Genomic DNA, 24,905 nt, shown 5'->3' on the forward strand with positions numbered 1-24,905 from the left:
CGCAACTCCGGCAATTGCGGCCACGTCCAGCGCCCCCCACCCAATTAGCAGAAGCCGCCACAGACCCTCCGAGCCCGCACACTGCTTCCTTTCCCTCCAGGGGAGCCGGTCACCTGGGAGCCCTGTGCCCTGCACCGGGGACCCCCGGCGCCGAGGCACCCCCCCACCCCCTCGGGAAAGGTGGGGGCGCAATTAGTTTCTTGCAATTAGTTTCCCCTCTTTGTATCGACCCCATTCAAACTGTGGTGTAATCCTCCGCGCGAGGGGAAAGTAGTCCCGACCTCGCGTTCCATTTCTCTCCTCGCGTCGCGCAGATTTTACTTTCTGAAGCCTGCGGGACTCTCAGTGGGGCCTTTCGCGGAATGCTGGGGCAGAGGCTGCGGGGGGCGAGCGCAGGTGAGGTGGGGGGCCGCGGCGAGGGAGGGGGGGAGGGCAGCTAACTCCTCGCTATTGCCTAGAGAGATGGATCATGGGGCGGAGAGCGATTGCAAACCTCAAACCACGTACGGCGGGCGATACGCGTCAACCGAACCTGACCAACGGAAGCCCGGAGCCTCCCCCTCCGCGCGCTCCCGCCCCCGTCCCTGACAGACGGGAGAGCCGAGCCAACCGCGCTGCCGCTCGCCCTCCGAATCCCGCAGAAGCCAATGGGAGTCCGCGGGGGGCGGAGCCAGCCCGCTTCGGGTTGGGCTGCGCGCGGCTTCCCCCCCGGCTCGCCCCAGGCCCCGCCCCCGCCCCCCCGCCCGCTCGCGGCTCCCGGAGTAGTTAGTGCCAGTGAAGTGCGGGCGGCGATGAGAGCGAAAGTTGCGCTCGGCTCGGCGCTGGGGGTCTGAGGCGGCGCCGCGCTCCGCCCGCCAGGCCACCCCCGGCCTCGACTCGCGCCCGCGGGCTTCCAGCGCGCCCGCCCAGCCCCGCGCCCGCCCGCGCTCCCTCCCCCCCCCGCCCCCCCGGCCCGGCGCCCCCTCCTCAGGAGCCGCGGGGCCCCGCCGCTCGCGCCCGGCCCCGGCCCCCGCCGATGCCGGCCATGGTGGAGAAGGGCCCCGAGGTCTCAGGGAAGCGGAGAGGGAGGAACAACGCGGCCAGCGCGGCCGCCTCGGCCGCCGCCGCCTCGGCCGCCTCCGCCTCGGCCGCCTCCGCCGCCGCCGCCTCGGCCGCCGCCTCCGCCTCGACCGCCTCCGCCGCCGCCTCGGCCGCCGCCTCGGCCGCCGCCGCCCCCAGCAATGGGCAGAATAAAAGTTTGGCGGCGGCGGCGCCCAACGGCAACAGCAGCAGCAACTCCTGGGAGGAAGGCAGCTCGGGCTCGTCCAGCGACGAGGAGCACGGTAGGTGGCAGCCGCCCCGCGCCGCCCCCGCGCCGCCCCCGCGCCGCGCGCCCGCGCTGACCGCCCTGCTCTGCTTCCCCGCAGGTGGCGGCGGCATGCGGGTCGGACCCCAGTACCAGGCGGTGGTGCCCGACTTCGACCCCGGTGAGTAGCGGCCCCGCGCCCCGCGCCCCGAGGGGGCGGGGGCCGTCGGGCAACTTTTCTTTTTGTGTGTGTGAGTGTCGGGCCTGCCGTCGGCGGGAGCCCGGCGGGGCGGGCGCCGCGAGGGGAGCGCGCCGGGGACCGAGGCCCGAGCCGCCCCCGGCCGGGTCGCCGCCGCGGGCCCGCTGCGGCCCCGGGGGGAGCGCGGGCGGCGTCGGCGCGGCCGCCCCTGGCCTGGGGGCTCGGGCGGGCCGCGGGTCCCGGGCCGGGGGCCGGGGGTCGGGGGTCGGGGGTCGGGGTGGCGGCGCCGGAGAGTTCGCGTGCCGCGGGAGCCGCCGACCCGTCCCGGTCCCGCCGGACGGCGCGGCACCGGCCTTTCGCGGCCCCTGCGGCCCCCCGCGCTCCGGCCGCCCGCACTCCCCGCGCGGCCCGCGGGGGACTGGACAAGCGACCCCGCACGCCAGCTCGGGAGCGGGCTTCCCCGAGGGCGCCTGCCCGGGAACTGCGGCTCGCTCGCGGCCGGCTGCTTTGGGGACCGGTTTGTCCATGTCCGTGTGCCTTTTCCGTTCCGCTTTCCTTGAGGGAGGGGGCGTGAGAGGACCCAGCCTCAGGGCGGGCGGCCGGAGGGCGAGGCCGCCTCCGCGAAACCCTCCAGCCCGGGGGGGGCATTTACTTTCCTCGCCGACTTCTGCGTGGAAGCAGTTGAGAGTGGCCGCAGGAAAACCTCGAATCAGACAAAGGAATTCGTCAGATTTTAGTGCGTGAGGTTCTAGCCGGGCCCCGAGCGAGGCTGCTCGTGGAGACGGCCGGCGCGGAAGACGCCGGGAAGGACGTGGGTTTTCTTCACAAGTAAGATTCGGGGAGAATCCCGCAGACTGGAGCTGGCAGCTCTGGCCGGAGGGCTTGCGAGCCGGACGGTACCCGTGCGGGGTCTGCCACGAGTTTCTTTGAGAAATAAATGCGCACACGCTTTTCCTGGGAAACAGGACTGCGGAGAACTGTCAGGATCCAGTCCTGGGGAAAGGAGCTTGCTCTTGAGCTGTTCTGAAGGCACGAAACTCTGGGTGTTCTTTGAAGTGAGAACACGGGCAGCCCTGAGTGAGCTGCTGGGCGCTCTGGAGAGAAATGACCTTGCCCATATCTGCCTTCTAAATCTTAGTCCGTTCCTTGAAATCTCTTAAGTTTATTTAGCCTAACACCCAGGTTTGTATTCCCTTTAAATTCGGGTTAGTCTTTTTGATAGTTTCCCCTTCCCCCACGTCTTCCTTTTTTGGTAGTGACTTCTCATTTACGAGAGTGACAGGATGGGGCTGGGACCAGGCTTTTCTCTGTAGGCAAGCCTCCTCCGTTCCTTGCTTGGCCACCAGGGGAAGCATACTGTTTTTTGGTTACAGTTGACCCTATCTTCATTTTGTAGGTCAAGTCCATCTGGGTTTTAATATACAGGACATAAAGCAAAGGTTGTCACCAAGTTTCCCACACATATTTAAAAAAATCAACTGGCATAGATCTTTTCATAAGTTGGTGGATTTTTAGTATGGGTCAGTTACATTACTTTTGAAACCTTTACTTAAATACTTTGGGTGTGACTAAGGAAAAGGGCATATATGATGGCAGCAACAGGAATTGGTTTTCTGACATTCTTCTGTTTTTCTTTGTTTAAGATTTTTTTATTTGACAGAGATCACAAGTAGGCAGAGAGGCAGGCAGAGAGGGGGAGAGGACAGGATGCTCACTGACCAGAGAGCCCGATGCGGGGCTCAGGGCCTGATCCTAGGACCCTGGGATCATGACCTGAGCCGAAGGCAGAGGCTCTGATCCACTGAGCCACCCAGGTGCCCCTCTGACGGTCTTCTAAATATGGATATCTACTCTTGAATTGTTAGTACTGATCCTGACTTCTTCAGGTTGGTTCTCTTTGAAATGGCAGATGTAGTAGGATCATATTTTGAGCTGCCCTTGTATTTTTGATGGAATAGGTACAACCATAAAAATGCTAGAGACCTGCCATTCTGAAAAGTAAAACGTTGTAAATGTTCTGCATAGTCTTACCGCCGGTTGATTGGGGTTTGGTATCAATATTTAAAAATTTCCTATTTTGTGTTGTTTTAATCTGGAAAGGAATCTAACTGATAAAAAATTTTAAGCCCTGTTTTGCCAGTCTGAGCATTGGGACACATTCATAGTTATGTTTGGAAATTATGGGGCCTTATTGTTTCCTAGTGAATTTTTTTTTTTTTAAGATTTTATTTATTTGACAGAGAGAGATCACAAGTAGGCAGAGAGGCAGGCAGAGAGAGAGAGAGGAGGAAGAAGGCTCCCTGCAGAGCAGAGAGCCCGATGAATTTTTTTTTTTTAAGGTATGTTCTTATATAGAATTTAATATCTAAGGAAGGCGAGACTTCCATTTCTGATTAGAAATGGTACACCATGTTTGTTTCATGGCAAAAAAAATTTTTTTAGGTCTTTAGGGTGAAAGGTTCTTTCTGTGAAACAAGCTAGGAATAATGCAGAATTGAGATTGTGATCGTTAGTGCTTGTTGTTTCTCCTTGCCTGGGTTTTGAATGCTTTTTTTTTTTTTAACCAGAATTTGAAGAAGTGAGTGTGAAACTCCTCAGGAAGCCTTTTGTTCGTTCAGTTCTTTCTTTCTTTCTTTCTTTTAAAAACCATCTTGGTAAAGATGTGTGAGTGGAAGAAGTTGATTTTAATTTTTTTTAAAGTCAGATTTTATTTATCTGTGGTATCCCAGCTAGACCCAATTTAGCTTTAAAAGCGAGTGGTTGAAACTAGGAACCCCTGACATTCCCTGTATAGTCCAAGGAAGATCCCCTTCTGTCATTCCGTAGGGATAGTCACATTTACTTGATAGAGCACTGTAGTCCTAAAATGCTGATTCAGTTCTTTGCATCAGATAAGGATGCAGACTACATTTGTGGACTGTGGTGTAACTTGGCAATTAAAATGATAGGAAAAGTTTCATCAATTAGTTTTAAAAACAAAGACCGTCATGTAGTTCTACATCTTAAACTTAGGCTTTGTTTCCATGTACGGCATCCAGACCGTCTTTCCATACCCCGTGCTATAGGGTATGCTGAGTTGTCATTGGTTTCTTTTAGAATTTAGTAATCATATAATAGAGTAAGAGGGAGGAATGTTTATTGTCTTATTTCTGGTTTGTTATTTCCTGCACTTGCAAAGCATAAATTAATTTGAAATGAGTAGTGTTTTTCTGTTAAAGATGTGAATGTTTCCATAATCTTACCAGTAAGCATGCAAAGGAAGGAATCTATAGCCCATATATATATGCCTATATAGCTACGTACCTCTCTATATATTTTTATAGCCTATGTATTTCTGTCATTGTTTGGTGCTTTTCCTCTTTGTTTTCTTCTAGCTGGAGAAACACAGTGACAGGATGTAAAGGTTGACTCAAGTTCTTTGTTTCCTGAAGCATGGGTTACTATATCAACTTTTATCCTGAGTTAGTTCTCAGTATCACAGTTTACTGATATTAAAACTGAGACTTACAGAAGAGGAAATTGTTAATGTAAATACTTTTGAGATAATGGTCCTTTAAAAAAGCAACTTACGTTTGGAACATTGAATCCAGTTTAATGGGATTTGAAAATTTGGGTTGTCATTGGCTTAACTGTCACTTCAGAATTGATTTCTACTAGTAAAATGTGTTCTGCTTTGATGAGGAATAATTTTACTGACCAGAGGGTCTTGATCGGCTTTTCATTTTTTTTTACTGGTGGTTCTGTGTTCCTCTTTGAACACATTATTTTCTATACTTCAGTTTCACTGTAAAAATCAGTTTGTTTTTTTTTTAAGATTTTATTTATTTATTTGACAGGCAGAGATCACAAGTAGGCAGAGAGGCAGGCTGAGAGAGAGGAGCAAGCAGGCTCCTCGCTGAGCAGAGAGCCCGATGCGGGGCTCGATCCCAGGACCCTGGGATGATGACCTGAGCCGAAGGCAGAGTCTTTAACCCGCTGAGCCACCCAAGCACCCCGTAAAAAGCAGTTTTATAAGTATTCTAAAATTCACAAGTTAGAGTGAATGTTTTGTGATTTAAACATACTTTGAGGCAGTGTTCACCCAACCCTGAGAGGTTAGCATAAAGATAAATCCTGTGAGATCAGCTTTGTCAAGTTGTGTGGTAAGGACACACCTAGAACTGGTTGTGTGGAGATGGAATTCCCTAGATCTGTGCCTAAGCAGGTGCTGAAGGTAGAGCTGGTCACGTTATCCCCAGGAACCTGTTTTCTCAGTCATAAATCAGGGGTTGTTTGCATCACAGATAGTCCGTGATTACGTCAGTTACAGTCCTCTCTGTAATTTTTTTTTTGAGATTTATTTATTTGAGAGAGAACATGAGTGTGAGAGTGGGGGTTGGGGCAGAAGGAGAGGGAGAGAAGCACACTGCTGGGTGAGCGTGGAGCCCAAAGACCCTGAGATCACTACCTGAGCCAGAACAAGAGTCAGAGCCTTGACTGACTGTGCCACCGAGGCACAGCCTTCTTTGTAATTTCATGTTTCTTTCAGAAGCAGTGTAGAATAGATTGAGAGGGCCTGGGCTGTGAGAATCCTCAGACTTGGATTCGGGTCCTGGAAGTGCCTCTTGCCACCTGTGTGTGTTGACCCGGGCAAGTTACTTCACTTTTGTCTTCATCTGTAAAGCAGGTAATAGAACTTCTTAACTTATACATGTAAAATGCCTAGCACAGTGCCTGGCACACAGAGTGCTAAGTAAACATTTTTTCCTATCCTTATTCTAATTATCATTCATGTAACCTAAATTGCCAAGTAGTGGTCCTTGCATCACCTGCATTATTGATAGGGAAGCCTGGGTTATAATGAAGCCATTAATTTGAACATAAGTCATGCGTTGAGATATTTGAAGATGATTGCTCTTAAGTCACATTTACTTGATACAGCTTAGTTATATACCCTTTCCTGGAAGACGGAGGAGTCCAAAACATTTTATATACCAGAAAAGAATACTGAGGACTAGAGAACATAGGTAAAGATCTTCAGATCAAGCTTCTAGATAGTAATAGACAGCTTGAATCCCTCCCTGGGCCAGGGGAAGTACACATTAACTAGGTTTTGAGTCAGGGAGTTTCTGCTTATCTTTAAGTTAATGCTTTCAAGGTGGAGTTCTACCACAGTACTCCCTTCCACAGATGGTGACTGTGATTCAAAGGTTAGCTGGTTGAGACCGACCAGAACATAGTTGTTCTAAAATCAGTGTTAAGGGGTGCCTGCGTGGCTCATCGGTTAAGTATCTGACTTTGGCTTGAGTCATGATCTCAGGGTCCTGGGATCAAGTCTCCACAACAGGCTCCCTACTTGTGCTCTTCCTCTCTCTCTCAAGTAAATAAAGAAAATCTTAAACAAACAAAACCAATGTTAACTTGTACTGAAGAAATTCAGGCTTACTTTTAGAAAGTCATTTTCCTTGTCATTATAAGTTTCTGTAGGGCAGTTTAATTGAAAAAATCTTAAGTCTTTGGAGATGATACATTAAGATTCTATCCAAGTTACTGTATTTTCCCAGGTTGTCTTTTTATATTTTCTTTTTTGCTGCATAGATTTTTGTAATCAGTTTATGGTTTAGCTCTCATTTTTCTTCTGAGTTTTTCCTCAGAGTTTCCCTGCATAATGTAAAAAGAAACAGGCTTTGGGGCACCTGGGTGGCTCAGTGGGTTAAGCCTCTGCCTTCGGCTCAGGTCATGGTCTTAGGGTCCTGGGATCTCAGGGACCCTGCTTCCTCCTCTCTCTCTGCTTGCCTCTCTGCCTACTTGTGATCTCTCTGTCAAATAAATAAAGTCTTTGGGGAAAAAAATAAAAACAAAATAGGCTTTTATATGTCCCCTACTCTAATGGAAAACAGTGATCTTTGCTAAGGTGTATGTAAGTTTGTATTTGTATTAAAAACAGGACTTGAAATCACTTTCTGGGGGAGGAAATCACTGTAGTAATGTACTAGAAGTCTGAATAAGGTAGATTGGGGATTGAATGCTGATTCAGTGATTTGGACAGAATTAATTCCTCCCACAGCTTTAAATAGCAATTGTGGAAAGTGTTTGTGACCCTAGAAATGATAGGGTTATAGTTGTAATATAACAGTTTCTTCTGTGTTTTGAATGTTTTATTAATACATCTTATCTAATGTCTATTTGAGTTTTATGGTTTCTCTGTTGATTTTTATTATGCATTTTAAAAAAGATTTTTAAGTAATCTCTATATCTGACGTAGGGCTCGAGTTTACAACACAGAGATCAAGAGTCACGTACCCCACAGTTGAGCCATCCAGACCCCCCTGCCTTGATGATTTTTTTTGAACGGAGTATTTTAAAGTTGGTTAAAGGTGGCAAAAAGTGTTCTAAAATGTTTGAGAGAAATATTTTAGGATAACATTAAAATGTCATTTATTTTTAAGATTTTATTTGAGCGAGAAAGAGAGCGCCCACTGGCTGGGGCGTGTGGCAGAGGGAGAAGCAGACTCCCCGCTGAGCAGAGAACCCAATGTGAAGATCAATCCTGGGACCCCGAAATCATGACCTGAGCCAAAAACAGACGCTTAATTGACTGAGCCACCCAGACGCCCTCCAGGCTCCCCTTAACATCTCATTTATTTTTTTATTTTTTATTTTTTAAAATAAGTCCTTAACTTTATTATTATTATTATTTTTTAAAGATTTTATTTATTTGACAGATGGAGATCACAGAGAAGCTGGCAGAGAGAGAGGAAGCAGGCTCCCTGCTGAGCAGGGAGCCCAATGCGGGGCTCGATCCCAGGACCCTGGGATCACGACCTGAACCGAAGGCAGAGGCTTTAACCCACTGAGCCACCCAGGCACCCCCTAACATCTCATTTAAATGACATTTTAATGGAGTGCCTGGGTGGCCCCTCCCCACTGCTTGCGCACACTCTCTCTCAAATAAATAAAATCTTAAAAAAAAAAAAAAATGAGGGATGCCTGAGTGGTTCAGTTGGTAAAGCGTCTGCTTCAGCTCAGGTCATGATCCTGGGGTCCTGGGATCAAGTCCAGCATAGGGCTCCTTGTCAGGAGAGAGCCTGCTTCTCCCTCTCCCTCTGCCTGCCGCCTCCCCTGCTTGTGCTCTTTGTCTCTCTCTCTCTGACAAATGGTTAAAAAAGTAAATAAAAATAAAGTAAGGGACGCCTGGGTGGCTCAGTTGGTTAAGCAGCTGCCTTCGGCTCAGGTCATGATCCCAGGGTCCTGGGATCGAGTCCCACATCGGGCTCCTTGCTCGGCAGGGAGCCTGCTTCTCCCTCTGCCTCTGCCTGCCTCTTTGTCTGCCTGTGCTCGCTCTCTCTCCCTCTGTCTCTGTGCTCTTTGTCTCTCTTAAAAAAAAAAAAAAAAAAAAAAAAAAAAAAAATAAAGTAAATGAGGTGTTAACAAGATTTAACAATATGTCCTGAAACTCTTATTTTTCAAATTAGTTACATTCTTTAAAGATGTGGATCTTAATGAAAATTGAACACCAGACATAATTTTTGAAGTTTCTAGATTTTTTTCTCCATCAGAGGAACAAGAGTGAAAATTGTAATGCCCATGTAATCCAACCTTCCTCTGTCCTAGATGAGGAACGTAAGAGCTAGAGAGATAAAATGCCTTATGTTTATCTCTCTTTCAATATGTAATCATTGAAAGTGTCACAAGGTTGACTTGAGGCCATATGAGGCCAAACTTCAAACTTGGGTTATTTTAGATGTTGTCGAGTCTTGTTACTAGGTACAATAATTGGGAACAATAATATGAGTTCAGAATTTGAGAATGAGACGTAAGAATTTTAACAGTTTAAAAATTGAAGTAGCTGGATAGTTATTATGCATAATTTGAATATCTTTGAGTATTACCATTGGATAGGATAGAATTGTAATGATAGAGTTACTTAAAAAAGTAAACATTCAGATAGAACAGCAAGGAATGTATGTACCCACCACTGTGATTAATACTTGATATTAGGCTGTATTTGTGTCAGGCGCAGCTGAAGGCTAATTCTTTCACTTCCTCCATAATCTGAAGTTGATCTATATTTTTCCTGTGATTGTTCATTTGCATCCTCTGAGAAGCAGATGCCAGGACGGGATTAGATGTGCAGGAGATTCATAGCGGTAACTGCCTGTGAAGGATAGAGAGGAGAGGAAGGTTAGGTGGCAAAGGCCTTCAAATGGGTATCGGTGTGACACCCTTGAAGGAAGACAGAAGGCAGGATGATTTGTGGTTGGATCCTAAAGTTGGAGTGAAGCTTGGAGAAAGTCTCAGCCAGAGAAGATTGTTGGTTAGAGGACTCCGTAGGGCAGGAGTGGCCCGCTCGAGGATGCTTGCTGTGTTCAGTCATGGGCTTGGCGCTGGTGTGAATGCTGCAGTGGATCCCAAAGGTGCCAGGCGGATGGGACTGCCAGCTAATTAAACATCTCCCAGCACTTTCTCCCTTGAAGAGAAATCTGAGTGCCATGCTCAAGGCCTTCAGAATTCCCATGTATGTTTTTGTATTTTAATACATACTTATGTATGACTAACAATATGTTTTGTTATGTGAGAGTCTTTTTGTAAATGAAATTATTTTGTATATTCGTTTGCTTTGATGCTTCCCAAACAAGTTCATGTCCACTAATGAGGCACAGGAGTTCCGTTTTCACCCAACTAGCACTGGACTGTTAGATTTACTGACTTTTTTGCAGTGCTGTCCTTTTGTGGTTTTATGTTGGCATTTTCATTTCTTTTCTTTTTTTTTTTTTTTTAAAGATTTTATTTATTTGAGAGAGAGAGAGAGCATGTGAGCATGCAAGTCGGGGGTGGTGGCAGAGGCAGAGGGAGAAGCAGACTGCTCGCTGAGCAGGGAGCCCCCATGTGGGGCTCGATCCCAGGACCCTTAGATCATGACCTGAGTCTGAGGCAGACAGTTAATCAACTGAGCCACCCAGGCATCCCTTTGTCATTTTTCTAATTACTGGTGAGATTAAACGTCTTTTTATATGTTTTTTGACTGCTTGGATTCCTCCTATGAATATGCCTTTTGCTGTTTTTCTGTAGGGTGTTGGTCTTACTGATTTGTATGAGTTCTTTATTTATTTGGATACTAAATCCTTTGTTAGGCTTGCATATATAGAGTTTTTGTTTTCTCTTTAGCATGTGGGGGTATTAATTGAGTTTTTTTGATTAGGAAGGAATAAAAATAATATCCCTGATGGGACATATTTCTGCTTAAAGCCTGGCCTTGGAATGTAGCCCCTGTAGTATTCATCACTAGGGTTCTTGATCTGTGAGAGGAATGTTACTGAGAACTGTCATCTTTCTTTTGTTTTGTTTCATTGTCATCTTGGTATACTGAACTATTAGCCCACATTACAGTGCCAGATGACTTGGAAAGCTCTGATTTAATTTCTGTCCAGCATGTAGTTAAAGCTGCAGCATGTTAGAGGTTAAAGTTAATGACTTTAGTTCCTGTAATGGTTGGTTAGTTTCTTACAAATAGTTAAGGTGCTAAAATTCATCTGTCTGATGGATTTGCCCCTACTTTTGAGGGAATGGGTGAGTTTGTTGGTGGGGAGGTAAAACTTGTCATCATTAACAGAAAACCTTCAAAGGATTGCTCTTTCAGTGCCAGGTCAAGGTGTGCTTACTATGGTCCAGTCTGGTTTGGATACTTTGTTAAGTAACTGAACACACAGTCACAACAATCATATAAAGTTGTTCTCTCAGTTTTCTAGATGAGGAAACAAAGGCTTATTCTGGCTTAACCGAATAACTTGCCTAAGGTAGCGCATTCGAAGGTGCCATTAGTTGTAAGATGTGCCGTTATTTTATATATCACCAAGAAAGGGAAAACTCTAAGACACCAATAACTGTGAAGTTGCAGTTAGATTTCAGCTTAATATACTTCAGGGAGAGTCAGCCAGAAATCCTTTTTAAGACAGACACTTGGGTAGGAGTAGTGCTGTGTTGGGTCTGTTGATTAGTTGCTTCCATGTGCTCCAGGTGTTCTGGAGTTTTAGGTTTAGGATTGCCAGAATCCGTTTTATGTCCAGTTACATTCCTCTTTGGTCCGGCAGTGAAGATACAGATTGGTTTGGTCGATTGGCACAAACTGGATGAGTTGCTTTACTCCTGCATGTATGTTGAAATATAGTCGTCTTTGGAGCTTAAAATACAATTGTAGGGTTTTTTTTTGAGGGGAGTGGTTTCTTATGATTGTATGATTTAAGGTTATAATGGGTGGTGTTATGTTGGCTACCCCTTAGTTTAACAGATAAGAATATAATATTTATGGGCGCCTGGGTGGCTCAGTGGGTTAAAGCCTCTGCTTTCGGCTCAGGTCATGATCCCAGGGTCCTGGAATCAAGCCCCGCATTGGGCTCTCTGCTTGGCAGGGAGCCTGCTTCCTCCTCTCTCTCTGCCTGCCTCTCTGCCTACTTGTGATCTCTGTCTGTCAAATAAATAAAATCTTTTTAAAAATGTGTAATATTTAAATATTGTTTATCCCATCCTCTTGTCCATTTTTCCACAGGTTCACATTGAACTTGAGCTGGGGAGTGAATTTAAGAACCATGTCTTGGATAGTATGTGAAATGATAAAATATCTGAGAGAATAATCTAATTAATTAATTAATTAATTATTGAGAGAGTATTTTTATTTATTTATTTTTAAGTTTTTTTGTGAAGGTGCTACCATTTTTAAAAAAAAAAAGATTTTATTTATTTATTTGACAGAGATCACAAGTAGGCAGAGAGGCAGGCAGAGAGAGAGAGAGAGAGAGAAGCAGGCCCCCTGCTGAGCAGAGAGCCCGATGCAGGGCTCGATCCCAGGACTCCAGGATCATGACCTGAGCCAAAGGCAGAGGCTTAACCCACTGAGCCACCCAGGTGCCCCTTGAGAGAGTATTTTTAAAAACCTTTGATTTTACCTGTACCAGCTATCTGGTTAGTATTTGTTCAGCAACTAATTTCCCTTTCTTGCATATTATTCCCATCTTTCCTCCCCTACCCCCCCCCCCCAAACTAACCCTGCCTCTCATTCCAAAGTATATATTTCTTGGTGTCATTAGTTAATTTGGTTTTATTTTTCAGAGACCAGGGTATAAAGGCAATTGCAATCCTTTTTCTGATCAACTCAAATGTGAGCTGTGTCATGTTTGATTTTATCATAGTGTAATTTAACTAAGGACCAAATTGCCTAAAGACTAATTGTTGTCTGCCGAGAACCTCAAGGATTCCTTCGTATTAAAGTGAAGCTGTTTAAGTAGTCTTTGCTCCTAAAGTTTAGCTGTGATATCATCTTTTCCATTTTCATCTGTTGGCCAGGAAACACTACCTGATGGCCTATATCTGAAAAGGTTAATTAAAATTTCGAGGTTAGCTAAACATTAATATTTACCTGAATGTAGGGCATTTCTCTGTTGTCTCACACACACACGTGCACTCTCTCACTTCAGGTTCCGTTCCTTCTTTACCTCTAGTGGCATGGAAGCTCTTGGACTTGGGGCTTGTTCTGCTTTCAAATTTAGCATGGACGTAGGGAGACCAGGATAGTAGAGAGTAGAATAAGGAATTAGTGTGGTCTTAATACTGTCCGAGTTTTCTGGGAGCTAGTGCTTCCGTGTACTTCTGCTTTTCTAGAGTGCAGTAGGATAGTTTTTAGAATCACCAGTTCAGGTTTAAGTATTTTAAGGCTCATTTGCTAACTTGTCACAGCTGAATGTGATTCTGAACCATGTGCTTGGTTTGGCTGACTTTCCTTGAATAGGCATTTTGTAATGGACATTTAATAACTAAGCATCAAGTTCAGTTACTGAAGAAGTGAAAACCCAAGGAAAAATGAACTTTTAAATTGATGGTAAAAGCTGACTTCCCTCATTTTCCATGCTTTTCTTACAGTGAATCTGTATAAATTAGAGGTGTACATCTTGCTTAGAAACGTTAAAATTTTTTTCTCAAGGTGAGATTCATGTGACTAAAATTAGCCATTTTAAAGGGAACGATTTATTGGCATTTCGTACATTCATTAATACATTGTGCAACCACCACCCTGTCTAGTTCCAAAATATTTTTATCTCCCTAAAAGTTGATCTCATCCCCACTAGGTGGTTACTTCTCACTCCCCACAGCCCCCAGTACACTGCTGATAGTATACGGAGAGTATGTATCCGGACAGTATTGTGAGACGTGGTGCAGTGGGGTCCCCTCATTCCTCCTGTGGTGGAGGGCAGGGGAATTGAAGGAACCAGGAAGTTTTAGGTGATATGATTCTTTGAGCCAGTCTTTAAAAAATAGTTTTCCAGGGGCTCCTGACAGGCTCAGTCAGTGGAGCATGTGACTCTGGATCTTGAGGTTGTAAGTTCGAGCCCCACATTGGGCATGGGGCTTAAAAAAATAGCTTTTCACTGTTTATGGTCCTTATTAATTTTAAAGTTATTATTTATAAGCTATAAATATTAAAAATTATTTTGAAAGTTCTAATCTTAAACTTTTATCCATATTTTCTTTTTATCTTGAGCTGTGTTGTCCACTACTCTGTAAAATAATATAACCACTATATAATATAATCACTACTCTGCAAATATATTTAAATTTAAATTTATTGAAATTAAATAATTTTAAATTTATTAGAATTAAAAATTAATAAAAATTAAATTAATTGAAATTAAATAATAAAATCTAATAAATTTAAATAAAATTAAATTATTAAAGTTGCATACTGGCCATTTCAGTCAGTAAAGCATGTGACTCTTGATCTCGGAGTCATGAGTTCCAACCCTCGGGCATATAGCTTATTTAAAACAAAACTAAACTAAACTAAACAAAAAATTCAGTTCTATCACGCTAGCCACATTTCAAGTGCTCTATAGCCCTATGTAGTTACTGGTTACCATATTGAACAGTACAGAATAGAATGTTTCTGTTGTCCCAGAAAGTTCTGTGAGAGAGCAGTGACCTAGAGATTGTGATGACTTGAAAGTGTTCTTGTTTTCAATTTTTACAATTAGTTCAGAAGTTTTGCCTCTTTAGTGAAAGTATGTGGTGAAACGGGATTTTGGTGCAACTGTTTGATATTACGATGGTTGTGTTCTGGAGTCTTACAGTGGGGTATTTGTTTAAACAGTGTTATTAAGTAATTCGTAATGAGGTCTCTTGAAAGCAAGTAAAAATGGAAAGCTTAGGAGAGCTTTGTTTTCCAAGGTGGTTATTTAGTACCTAATTAAACCAGAATGATGATTAAGATGTATGGCTATGTTGAAGATAATGTAGGACTTAAAAAATCGGCAGTATGAAGTCTTAGCCTGTCTTCAAAGATTAGGTTTCTAAAAAACAGCCTTATTGAGGTATCTTGACAAACTATACATATTTAAAATGTACAGTTAGACATATGATAGGCTTATTGAAGTCCCACTGCTTACTGATGCTATGGTCAGTCTTTTGTTTTTCCTTTTGAATACTTTCTATTGCTCTATCTTTATTATTCATTTGCAATGTCTAATCTGCCCTCAATCCCATTTTTCATTTCAGACATTATGGGTTTCATACCTAGACTTTTGATTTGGGTCTTTTTAAAAAAAATATACATTTCATTGGGGCACCTGGGTGGCTCAGTTGGTTGAGTGTCCTACACTTGATTTTGGCTAAGGTTGGTCATTGTCTCAGGGTTGTGGGATCGAGCCCTGTGTCAGGCTCCTTATGCAGCATGGAGTCTGCTTGTTCCTTTTCTCTGCTCCTCCTCTTGCTTGCACTCTCTGGGGAGCCTGGGTGCCTCAGTGGGTTGGGCCTCTGCCTTCTGCTCAGGTCATGATCTCAGGGTCCTGGAATTGAGCCCCTCAGCAGGGAGACTGCTTCCGCCCCGACCCCTGCCTGCTTCTCTGCCTACTTGTGATCTCTCTGGCAGATAAATAAATAAAATCTTTTTAAAAAAATGAGTAGGGGTGCCTGGGTGGCTCAGTGGGTTAAAGCCTCTGCCTTCAGCTCAGGTCATGATCCCAGGATCCTGGGATCGAGTCCTGCATTGGACTCTCTGCTCAGCAGGGAGCCTGCTTCCCTTCCTCTCTCTCTGCCTGCCTCTCTGCCTACTTGTGACCTCTGTCTCTCAAATAAATAAATAAAAACCTTAAAAAAATTACAAAAAAGTAAATAAGTAAAATCTTAAAAAGTGTATAAAATTATATATTTCTTTTTTTTTTTTAAAGATTTTGAGAGAGGGAGAGCTGGGGGGAGGGGCAGAAGGAGGAGGAGAGAGAGAATCTCAAGCAGACTCTGCACTGAGTGTGGGGCTGATGTGGGGCTTGATCTCAGAATCTTGAGATCATGACCTGAGCCAAAATCGAGAGGACACTTAACTGAGTCATCCAGGTGTTCCCGTGTGTGTGTGTGTGTGTGTGTGTGTGTGTATACTTTTTTTGGGCTTCTGCTTAGCATAGTCAGTCTTTCCTTTAATACCTTAGACACATTGAAATACAGTTATAATTGTTTTAATGCTTTTGTCTACTAATTCTATCATCTGCGTCATTTCTGGGTTGGTTTTGATTGATTTTTCTCCTCATTATGGGTTGCCTTTTCCTGCTTCTTTGCTTGTCTGGTAGTTTTTGTTTGGATGCCAGACATTATGAATTTTACTTTGATGGATGCTGGATATTTTTGTATTCCTATAAATATTCTTGAGCTTTTTTTCTGGGACATGGTTAAGTTCCTTAGAAATAGCTTGTTCATTTCAGATCACTTAAATTTTAAGCTTTGGTAGGCAACATCAGAGCAGCATTTCATCTAGGGCTGATTATTTCCCACTACTGAGTCAAAACTCTTCTGAGTACCCAGTAGTCCATGAATTCTGAGGTTTGCTACTTTGGCTGTTGGGAACAAGAAGTCTTCTTGGCCCTGTGTGAGCTTCATGGATTGTTCCTTTTTATTGTTTTGGGTGGTTTTCCATTCAGAAACCTTAAGTGTTTTCCTTATAGGGATGTGCTAATATGCTCTTCAGTACCCTTCTGAATATCTGAGGGGACACTTTGCAGGTCTCTGGCATCCCAGCTCTGCGCAGCCGTCTCTTTCTTCTGATACTCTTCCCTGCAGACTGCCTTGTTCCTTCAACCCAGAAAGATTGTTTCCCTGAGTCCCCATCCCCATGCTGTCAGTCGGACACTCTCTGCAGGCAATAACCTGGGGCAGTTGTAGGATTTACTTCGTTTCTCATCTCTCCGGACTCACTGTACTTTGTTGCCTGCTGTCCAGTGTCTTGGTTGCTTCATACAGTTGTCCAGGTTTTAGTTGTTCATTATAACAGGGTAAATCGGTTCATGCCACTCTATCTTGGCTAAAAGCAAAAGGCTAGATTTAAAAAATTTTCCTTTTTTTTTTTTTTTAAGATTTATTTACTTATTTTCTTAAAGCTAGGCAGAGGGGCACCTGGCTGGCCCAGTCCAAGGAGCCTACAACTCTTGGTCTCCAGCTTGTGAGTTCAAACCCCACTTTGGGTGTAGAGATTGCTTAAGCAAATAAACTTAAAAAAGATAAGCAGAGGAATTAAGTAAATAAAATTCAAAAGGCAAGCAGGGGAATTACACTCCCCCCCTCCCTTTTTAAAAAAGTTTTATTTATTTAATCTCTATACTCAGTGTGGGGCTCAAACTTATGACTCAGAGCCAGGTGGGCACCCTGTTACATTTCCTTTTTGTTGGAAAATATTAATACTTGTTTTATATATTGTCTTCTGCCCCTAACCTATGGTTTCTTCTTAAAGTTGTTATGGCTTTTAAACTTTCCAATATGGATTTTATGTTCATGAAAACATTCTGTAAATAGCATAATAATGCTTTTAGAAAGCATAATGCCAAATTTTGTGTTTTTATATGGCCACTCTTGGTTTCAGTATTTGTAATAAAGGGCTTCTTCTGATATACCTGCTCATTGAAGCTTGATGATTCTGGCCCACAATTTTCCAAAAGAAGATAGTTTTTAAAATTCACCATTCTTTAGGAAGTAAATTATTTAAAACTTACTACTTCTAATGTATTTTTAAGAAAAGTATGATTTAGGAAATATCTCATTCTTAGACTGTCTTGGACCTCCCTCTTGCTGGAATGTAGTAAAATGAGTATTTATGTGTATTCCTTTTGAAACATAGAATTTTTATTGTTTTCTAGTCATTTTCAGCCAGGTGTCTTCGAGTTTTTTGAACATCTGGCACATTCAAATGCCGTATATTAATGCTAAACTAAATTAGAGTTTTATGGATCAGTTCATGAACTATCATCTTGAGTGGCCACTTGGTGTTCTGCCTGCTTGGAAGCAGGTCAGTTGCCATGGCATGGCCGTTTTGGTACAGCATTGTTAATGGTGCCGAGAAGTTGGGGGTTGGGGATGCAGGCCCCTTACTCTGCAAAAGTAGCTTATAAACGGGGATAGCTGAACTTCTGTTTAGCTTTGCATAGTAAGTTTCTAAGGAATGTTTAAAGAGTTTTATTGCTATAAAATCTTTTAAAATCACACTTCCTGCCTTATTAAGAACAAGTAGCAATAGCAAAGCAGAAGTGTTGATACCAGTGATTTGAAGTGTAGGTTCTACAAACTTTCATGTAGTTGAGACAAAGCTAATAATCATTAGGCATTCTAAAAGCATTCAGCTTTTACCTCAGACTTATTCATTGGTTGGCTGTGTTTAATTGTGAAGGGAAAAAACCAAGAACATGTACAAAATTGGAATTACACTGTGGGAAAGTAAGATGAGATGTGTTCAGGTGGTTTGTTTGTTTGTTTTTTAGTTTTTATCTTTTTAGGAATATGGCTGTGACCCTTTGGACATGTCTGTTGCCTTGCTTTCACACATTCCACTTTTGTACAAGTTTTTAGGAATTCATCACGTGAGAATGTGACGGACTCCTTATACTTTTGCCGACCTAAAAACACTAAATTTTTTCTGTGAGAGGATATTATATGTAGAGTTTCCCTAAATATTAGTAACTTTGCTTTTTCTTTTGGCCGATGAAAATTTGAACATGGAGAAAAAATAGAATATTAATGAACCCTGTTATGTTTAGCAACCATTTAATAAGTGATTTTGTCATATTTTGTTAATTAAAGAGAGTCTTTATGGCTTAAGTTTAGTAAATTTGCTTTTAAGTTGTATTTGCACATTAAAGAAAATAAAGTTTTATATTAGACCTAATTATTTATTGAATGTTTACTATTTTCCATGGTCATAAAATGTCTAGTCTGGTATGATAAATGCCGTGTTATAGGGGCATACCTGTGCTCTGAGAGCCTGTGGGTTGGTGCGACTAGGTGACCTGGTTGAAATGGGGTGTGGAAGGGGAGGCTTTCCTGCAGTGACCCTTCAGGTGGGTCTGGAAGGGCAGCTGAAGAAACGATGCGCCAGGCTGAGGGAGGCATGTATTTACATAGAGTCCGATGGGTAGGGAGGGCTTGACTCTTTCTTTCTTCTTCTTTTTTTTTTTTTTTCCTAAGATTTTATTTATTTATTTGACAGAGAAAGACATAGCAAGAGAGGGATCACAGGCTGGGGGAGTGGGAGAGGGGAGAAGCAGGCTTCCCGCAGAGCAGGAAGCCGGATGCAGGACTTGATCCCAGGACTCTGGGATCATGATCTGAGCCCAAGGCAGACCCTTGGCGACTGAGCCACCCCGGCGCCCGAGGGCTTGCACAGGAATCATGAGTAGTTTGATATAATTAAAACTCAGGTAGGTAATCCGTATTGGAAGGTGAGACAGGAGAAGTAGGTACATACTAATCACAAGGGCCTTTGTGCCAAGCTGAGGAATTTATTTCATTTTCAAATAATAGCTTTATTAAGATGTAATTCACATAACTTTTTGTTTTTAAGATTTTATTTATTTATTTGACAGAGAGAGAGATCACAAGTAGGCAAAGAGGCAGGCAGAGAGAGAGAGAGAGAGAGAGGAGGAAGCAGGCTCCCCCATGAGCAGGGAGCCCGATATGGAGCTCGATCCCAGGACCCCGAGATCACGACCTGAGCCAAAGGCAGAGTCGTTAACCCACTGAGCCACCCAGGTGCCCCTAATTCACATAACTTTTAAACTGTGCAATTTGGTGGGTTTTCATAGAGTTGTGCAACCATTACCCCTATCTTAATTTCATTTTCATTACCCCAAAAGAAATCCTGTGCTTAATAGCAGTCATTCCCTATTTGGAATTTAAGTGTTGTTTAAATGATTTTCAACAGTCATTAAAGAGTAAGTCTCTTTGATATGCATAAAAATTATACACTTTCCTTCATGTTTATATTATGGAAGCAGTGATATAATATTTTTGTGAAATAATGCATATTGTATTGACCATGTGTTTTATTTTTTATTTTATTTATTTTTAGAGTGGGAGGTGGGAAGGGGCAAAGCGAGGGGTAAAGAATCTTTTTTTTTTTTTTAAGATTTTATTTATTTATTTGACAGACAGAGATCACAAGTAGGCAGAGAGAGAGGAGGAAGCAGACTCCCTGCTTGAGCAGAGAGCCCGATGCGGGACTCCATCCCAGGACCCTGGGATCATGACCTGAGTCGAAGGCAGAAGCTTTAACCCACTTAGCCACCCAGGGGCCCCGGGGGGGAAAGAATCTTAAGCAGGCTCTGTTCTCAGCACAAAGCCTGGTTTGGGTCTTGATCCCACAACTATGAGATCATGACCTGAGCCGAAGTCAAGCGTCTGACTCTTAACTGACTGAGCCACCCAGGCACCCTGACCATGTATTTTAAAACCACACTACTGCGTTTTGGAGAATCATTGTTCTTCAGTGAGTACCACTGGAGAATTTTAAGCCAGAGGGTGTTGTGAATGTGAGTGCAGTTTGGAAAGATCATTGGTTGTTGTGTTGAAGAGAGCTTGTATAAGAATGGATTCAGTGAAGATAGAGAATGCTAATCATTCATTCAGAAACTTTTAAGTGAGCATCTACTATTTTTTTCCAGACACTGTTCTAGGCTCTCTGAACAAACTAGATATTCTCAACTCTCATGGAATTAAGTTTTAGTGAGGGGAAAGAAATGAGGATGGATTTGAAGTTCTTAAGCTGTTAGAATAGACTTTGATGGTAGGTTAGATGTGGGGTGCAGGTGACTTCTGGATTTCTGGCTTAGGTGACTGGTTAACTGTTGATGCTGTTCACTGACATCAGAGCTGTAAGAGTTTTGAGATTGAGATGCCTGCACATAATAATTCAGGCAGTATTTATTGGACTGTCATGGACTCGTCTCCTGTCTTTCTAAGTTAGGTCTATGTTGTGTATCTTCTGTGTGTACACCTTGTTACTTAGCTTTATTATGGCACTTCTCCATCTTTAGTTGCTGGCTTTTACGTCTTTTCTGCTGCTTGTTGAATGTGGGAACTGTCCATCTCATTTTTGGATCCGTCCTGCAGACCATTTATACTAGCAGGCTCTATGTAATTCTTACTGTCTCTGCTGCTCCCGTCATCATCGGAAACTCCGGGCTCTGCAGTAGCCTTTGGTAAGTCTCCTGCTTCTGTGTATTAAAATGTAAGTCAGTATGTTTCTCTGCCATTTAAAACCTCACAGTGGCCCACATTTGACAGTGGCCTTATAAGACCTACTTAGTCTGGTCTTGCACTACTACTCTGACTTTACCTCCTTCCCTCGTTTCAGATCTTTGCTCAGATGTTGCAGTCTCAATGACACCATCTTGACCTACCTAGCAATCCATTTAGAAGCATATTATCTCTAAAATATGGCTTTCAGACAGTCTAGCTACCTATTGTATGATTCCACCTATAAGACAGTTCTGGAAAAGGCAAAACTATGGTGTGTTTTGTAAAAAGATCAGTGGTTTCTAAGGGGTTAGAGTAGGAACAGGGAAGATTAAGGACAGTGAAACCACTCTGTATGATACAGTAATGATGGGTGCATATCATTATACATCTAAACCCACAGAATGCACACCAAAAGTGAACCCTAAGGTACCCTATGAAGTTGGTTTGATTATGATGTGTCCATGTAGGATCATCTGTCAGTGTCCCACTTGGTGTGTGAGGGGGATGTTGGTAATGGGGGCAGCTCTGCATGTGTGGGAGCAGGCATATGTGGGAAGTCTCTGTACTTTGTCCTCAATTCTGGTTGTAAACCTAAAACTGCTCTATAAAAAAATAGTCTTTAACTATAAAAACAGCAACAACATAAAATCTAACTGCGAATACCAGCATTAAATAAAATTAATATTTATTCTTTAGAGTTAAACCTCCAGTAAACTATTTTAATTTTTAAATTTTTATTTATTTATTTTTTTTAAGATCTATTCATTTATTTGCGAGAGAACACACACATGCAAGTGGGGAAAGGGACAGAAGGAGAGAATCTCAAGCAGATTTCCTGCTGAGCGTGGAGCCCAATATGGAGCTTGAGTCCATGACCCATGAGATCAGGACAAGATCATGACGTGAGCTGACACCAGGAGTCAGATGCTTAACCAGCTGAGTCCCCCAGGATCCCCTCCAGTAAACTGTTTTTAAACAGTTGGTTTTTTTGAATCAGGATTCAGGCATGAGCCACATGTTGCATGTTTTAAAAAAGGCTTTGTATAATTGACATTCAATAAACCCATGTTTAAAGTACATGGTTTGATTAGTTTTGACATATATGTACACCTGTAAAATCATCACCACAGAACATACTGATTATGTCTGTCATTTCCAAAACGCCACTTTGTAATCCTCTTACCTGCCACTCTTTCAAGCAACCATTGATCCTCTTTCTGTCATTATTGATCAGTTTGCGTTTTCTAGAGTTTTACAGAAATGCAGTCTTAAATTATGCACTAGTTTGTCTGATATATTACACTGTATAAATATTTAATCATTCACCTTTGATGCACATCTGGGTCATTTCCATTGTTTGGCTATGACAAAACTGCTATGAATATTTGTGTACAAGTCTTGTGTGAGTATATATTCCCTTTTCTCCTGGGTAAAGTACTCAGGAACGGAATCATATAGTAGTTGTGTGTTTATCAGTTTTTTAAGAAGCTGCAAAGTTTTTCCAAGTGGTTTTACGATTTTATGTCCCACCAACAGTGTATAAGAATTCTAGTTGTTCTGCAATCTTGCTGACACTTGACGTGGTCAGTTCTTTTTAATTTTAGACATTCTGACGTGTGTGTAGTGGTATCTGGCTTTACTTCTATTTTTCTAGTGACAAATGATACTGAGTTTTGTTTTTTTATATGCTTATTTGCCATCCCCATATCTTCTTTGGTGAAATAACTTCACTTCCCTTTCTTAGCTCCATGGCCTGGAAATTAAAGCAGTTAGTTGGGACAGTTGGAAGGCTTATCTTGTTTCCCATCTTCAGGGTTCGCTGTCTTTTGTCACTAGTGTGTGTTGTGTGGAATACCGTTGTTTCATACATTTTGTTTGTTCTTTAGGATGTTTCAAGGGTGTGGGTTAGTCTGGTCTCTGTTACTCCATCTTGGTCAAAACGTATACACACTGAATTTTAATATATAGATTTTCTCCTTCTTTTGTTTTTCTTTGTAAGTTAGTGGTGGAAAACCGCTGGATTGGCTGGATGAGTTTCCCTTGTGCTGGATCTGCTGATTGTATCCCCTTGCTGTTTTCATCATGTTCTTTGTCCTCTGTATCTTCGGTAAACTTGTAGTTAGATTTAGAAGGTTGATTGATTTTTGATTAAAATTTATTTTTGTCAGGAATAATTCACAGGCGCTATTTTGACCGTCCTATTTAAAACGGGAACTTCCACTGTTCCCGTTGCAACAGTGGAGTTCTTCCGCTGTACTCCTGGCTGCCTCATCTTGCCCTACTCTTTCTAATTTTCATAGTTTCTTCCAACATGCCATTAATGTACTTATTTGTTTAATGTCCATTCTAAAATATAAACTCCACAGGGCCCCTGGGTGGCTCAGTCGGTTAAGCGTCTGCCTTCAGCTCAGGTCATGATCCTGGAGTCTTAGGATCAAGTCCCGCATCAGGCTCCCTGCTCAACAGGGAGTCTGCTTCTCCCTCTGACACTCCCCTATCTTGTGCTTTCTCTCTCTCAAATAAATGAATAAAATCTTAAAAACTATATCAACTCCATAAAGGCATGGGTCTTTGTTTTATAATACCCATGTTTTATATCTAGATTCCTGTATCTTCAGAGTTTAGAACATTGTTTAGCACGTAGTTAGTACAAAATAAAATCTGTTGAGTAAGTAAATGAAGTAAACTGCCTACCCTTCACTACTATCCACAGAAAAGTAATGTTTCCTTTTGTTAGATTAATTGTGCTTAGCAACATTATTGAAAGTCATACAAAATCCTCAGGAATTGGGGAAGTTAGAAACTCCAGAGATGGATTTTGGAGGAGGGCTGTGTCACCAGCTCTGCTTCTTCCTCTGAGAACAAACCTCTTTTTGGTAGCCGTGAGAGACTGAGTGGCTCTGTACGATCCTAGGCCAGACCTAGCTGCCGAAGAGCAGTGCTTCGAGGGAGACTGCCTTGTGCCAGCGACACGTCTTCAGCAGACGTCAGGAGGAAGCCCAGGAACGTGGCTGTTCCTGGCGAAATCCTCACGCACGCCTTCCCTTCCCTCAGCACACCTGACTTCTCCGACACCTTCTTGCCTTGGGAACAGCAGTGTTAATCTCATGACGTGCTTCTTTTTTTGAAAAAAGTGATTTCACCCAGCAGGCCAGAATTACTGGGTCATCCTCCCATTACGTAGACTCTAATCTCCAAGATTCTAGCTACACTGTTTTTTTTTCTGATTCTGTCTCCTACCTCTGACCTTGTCTTGAAGTCTTTACACTGAGCCTTCGGAAACTGAGTGCATCAGTGGAATCCCCAGTTGTCCGTTTGGTGAATTTTCCTCACATTCTTGTTCTGACGGAAAATTGATTGTCTTCCCTGTGGCACTCTCACGTAGTACTTGCTTCCCCTACATTTCTCGTGTCACTGGCCTGGAAGTGGGATGTCCTCTTGTTCTTTACTGTTGGTTCCATTCCATTCTTTTCCTGAAAACATCCTGCTATGAATATGATGTCCTCAGAGTACACCATTTACTACTGCTGTTTGCTGTCATCTGCCTTTCCACAGCCTGCCGGAGGAGTGAACCTTTGTCGTACTGGGGGTCCTTTTTATCTCTAGCAACAGCTCCTTAATGCCTGCTTTGTGTAAAACCAGCACAGCTGTGTCGTCCCTTTCGTTAGTCTTTGACCCACTTGTTCTGTGTTTCTGTTTTGTTCCTTTGACCTTCTTTTGCTTTATTTTAATGTTTATTTTTGTTATTCTGTACCTTCTCCTTAGATTTTTAAAAATACCGTTCTCCTAATGTTATTCTAGGGGTTATAGGTGTTTCTAGTTTTGTTTTCCAGTTAAAAAAAAATTGTGATAAAATAAACAATATAAAATTTGTCATATTTAACCATTTTAAGTGTACAGTTCGGA

The 24,905-nt window shown here is 43.0% G+C and overlaps 1 protein-coding gene across 1 annotated transcript in view; it reads left to right on the plus strand.

The window, feature by feature from the left end:
• The first annotated feature begins 773 nt into the window (after window positions 1-773).
• Window positions 774-24,905, plus strand: part of RCOR1 (REST corepressor 1) — a 121,596-nt gene continuing 97,464 nt past the window's right edge. The window contains exons 1-2 of the mRNA XM_045073987.1: window positions 774-1,322; window positions 1,407-1,466. Coding sequence (XP_044929922.1) covers window positions 1,016-1,322; window positions 1,407-1,466 — 367 coding nt within the window. The 5' untranslated portion in view covers window positions 774-1,015. The remainder of the gene's footprint in view (window positions 1,323-1,406; window positions 1,467-24,905) is intronic.

Source organism: Mustela putorius, unplaced genomic scaffold, assembly GCF_011764305.1.
Source record: "Mustela putorius furo isolate JIRA1106 unplaced genomic scaffold, ASM1176430v1.1 tig00000129_pilon_pilon_pilon, whole genome shotgun sequence".
Taxonomy (NCBI): Eukaryota; Metazoa; Chordata; class Mammalia; order Carnivora; family Mustelidae; genus Mustela; species Mustela putorius.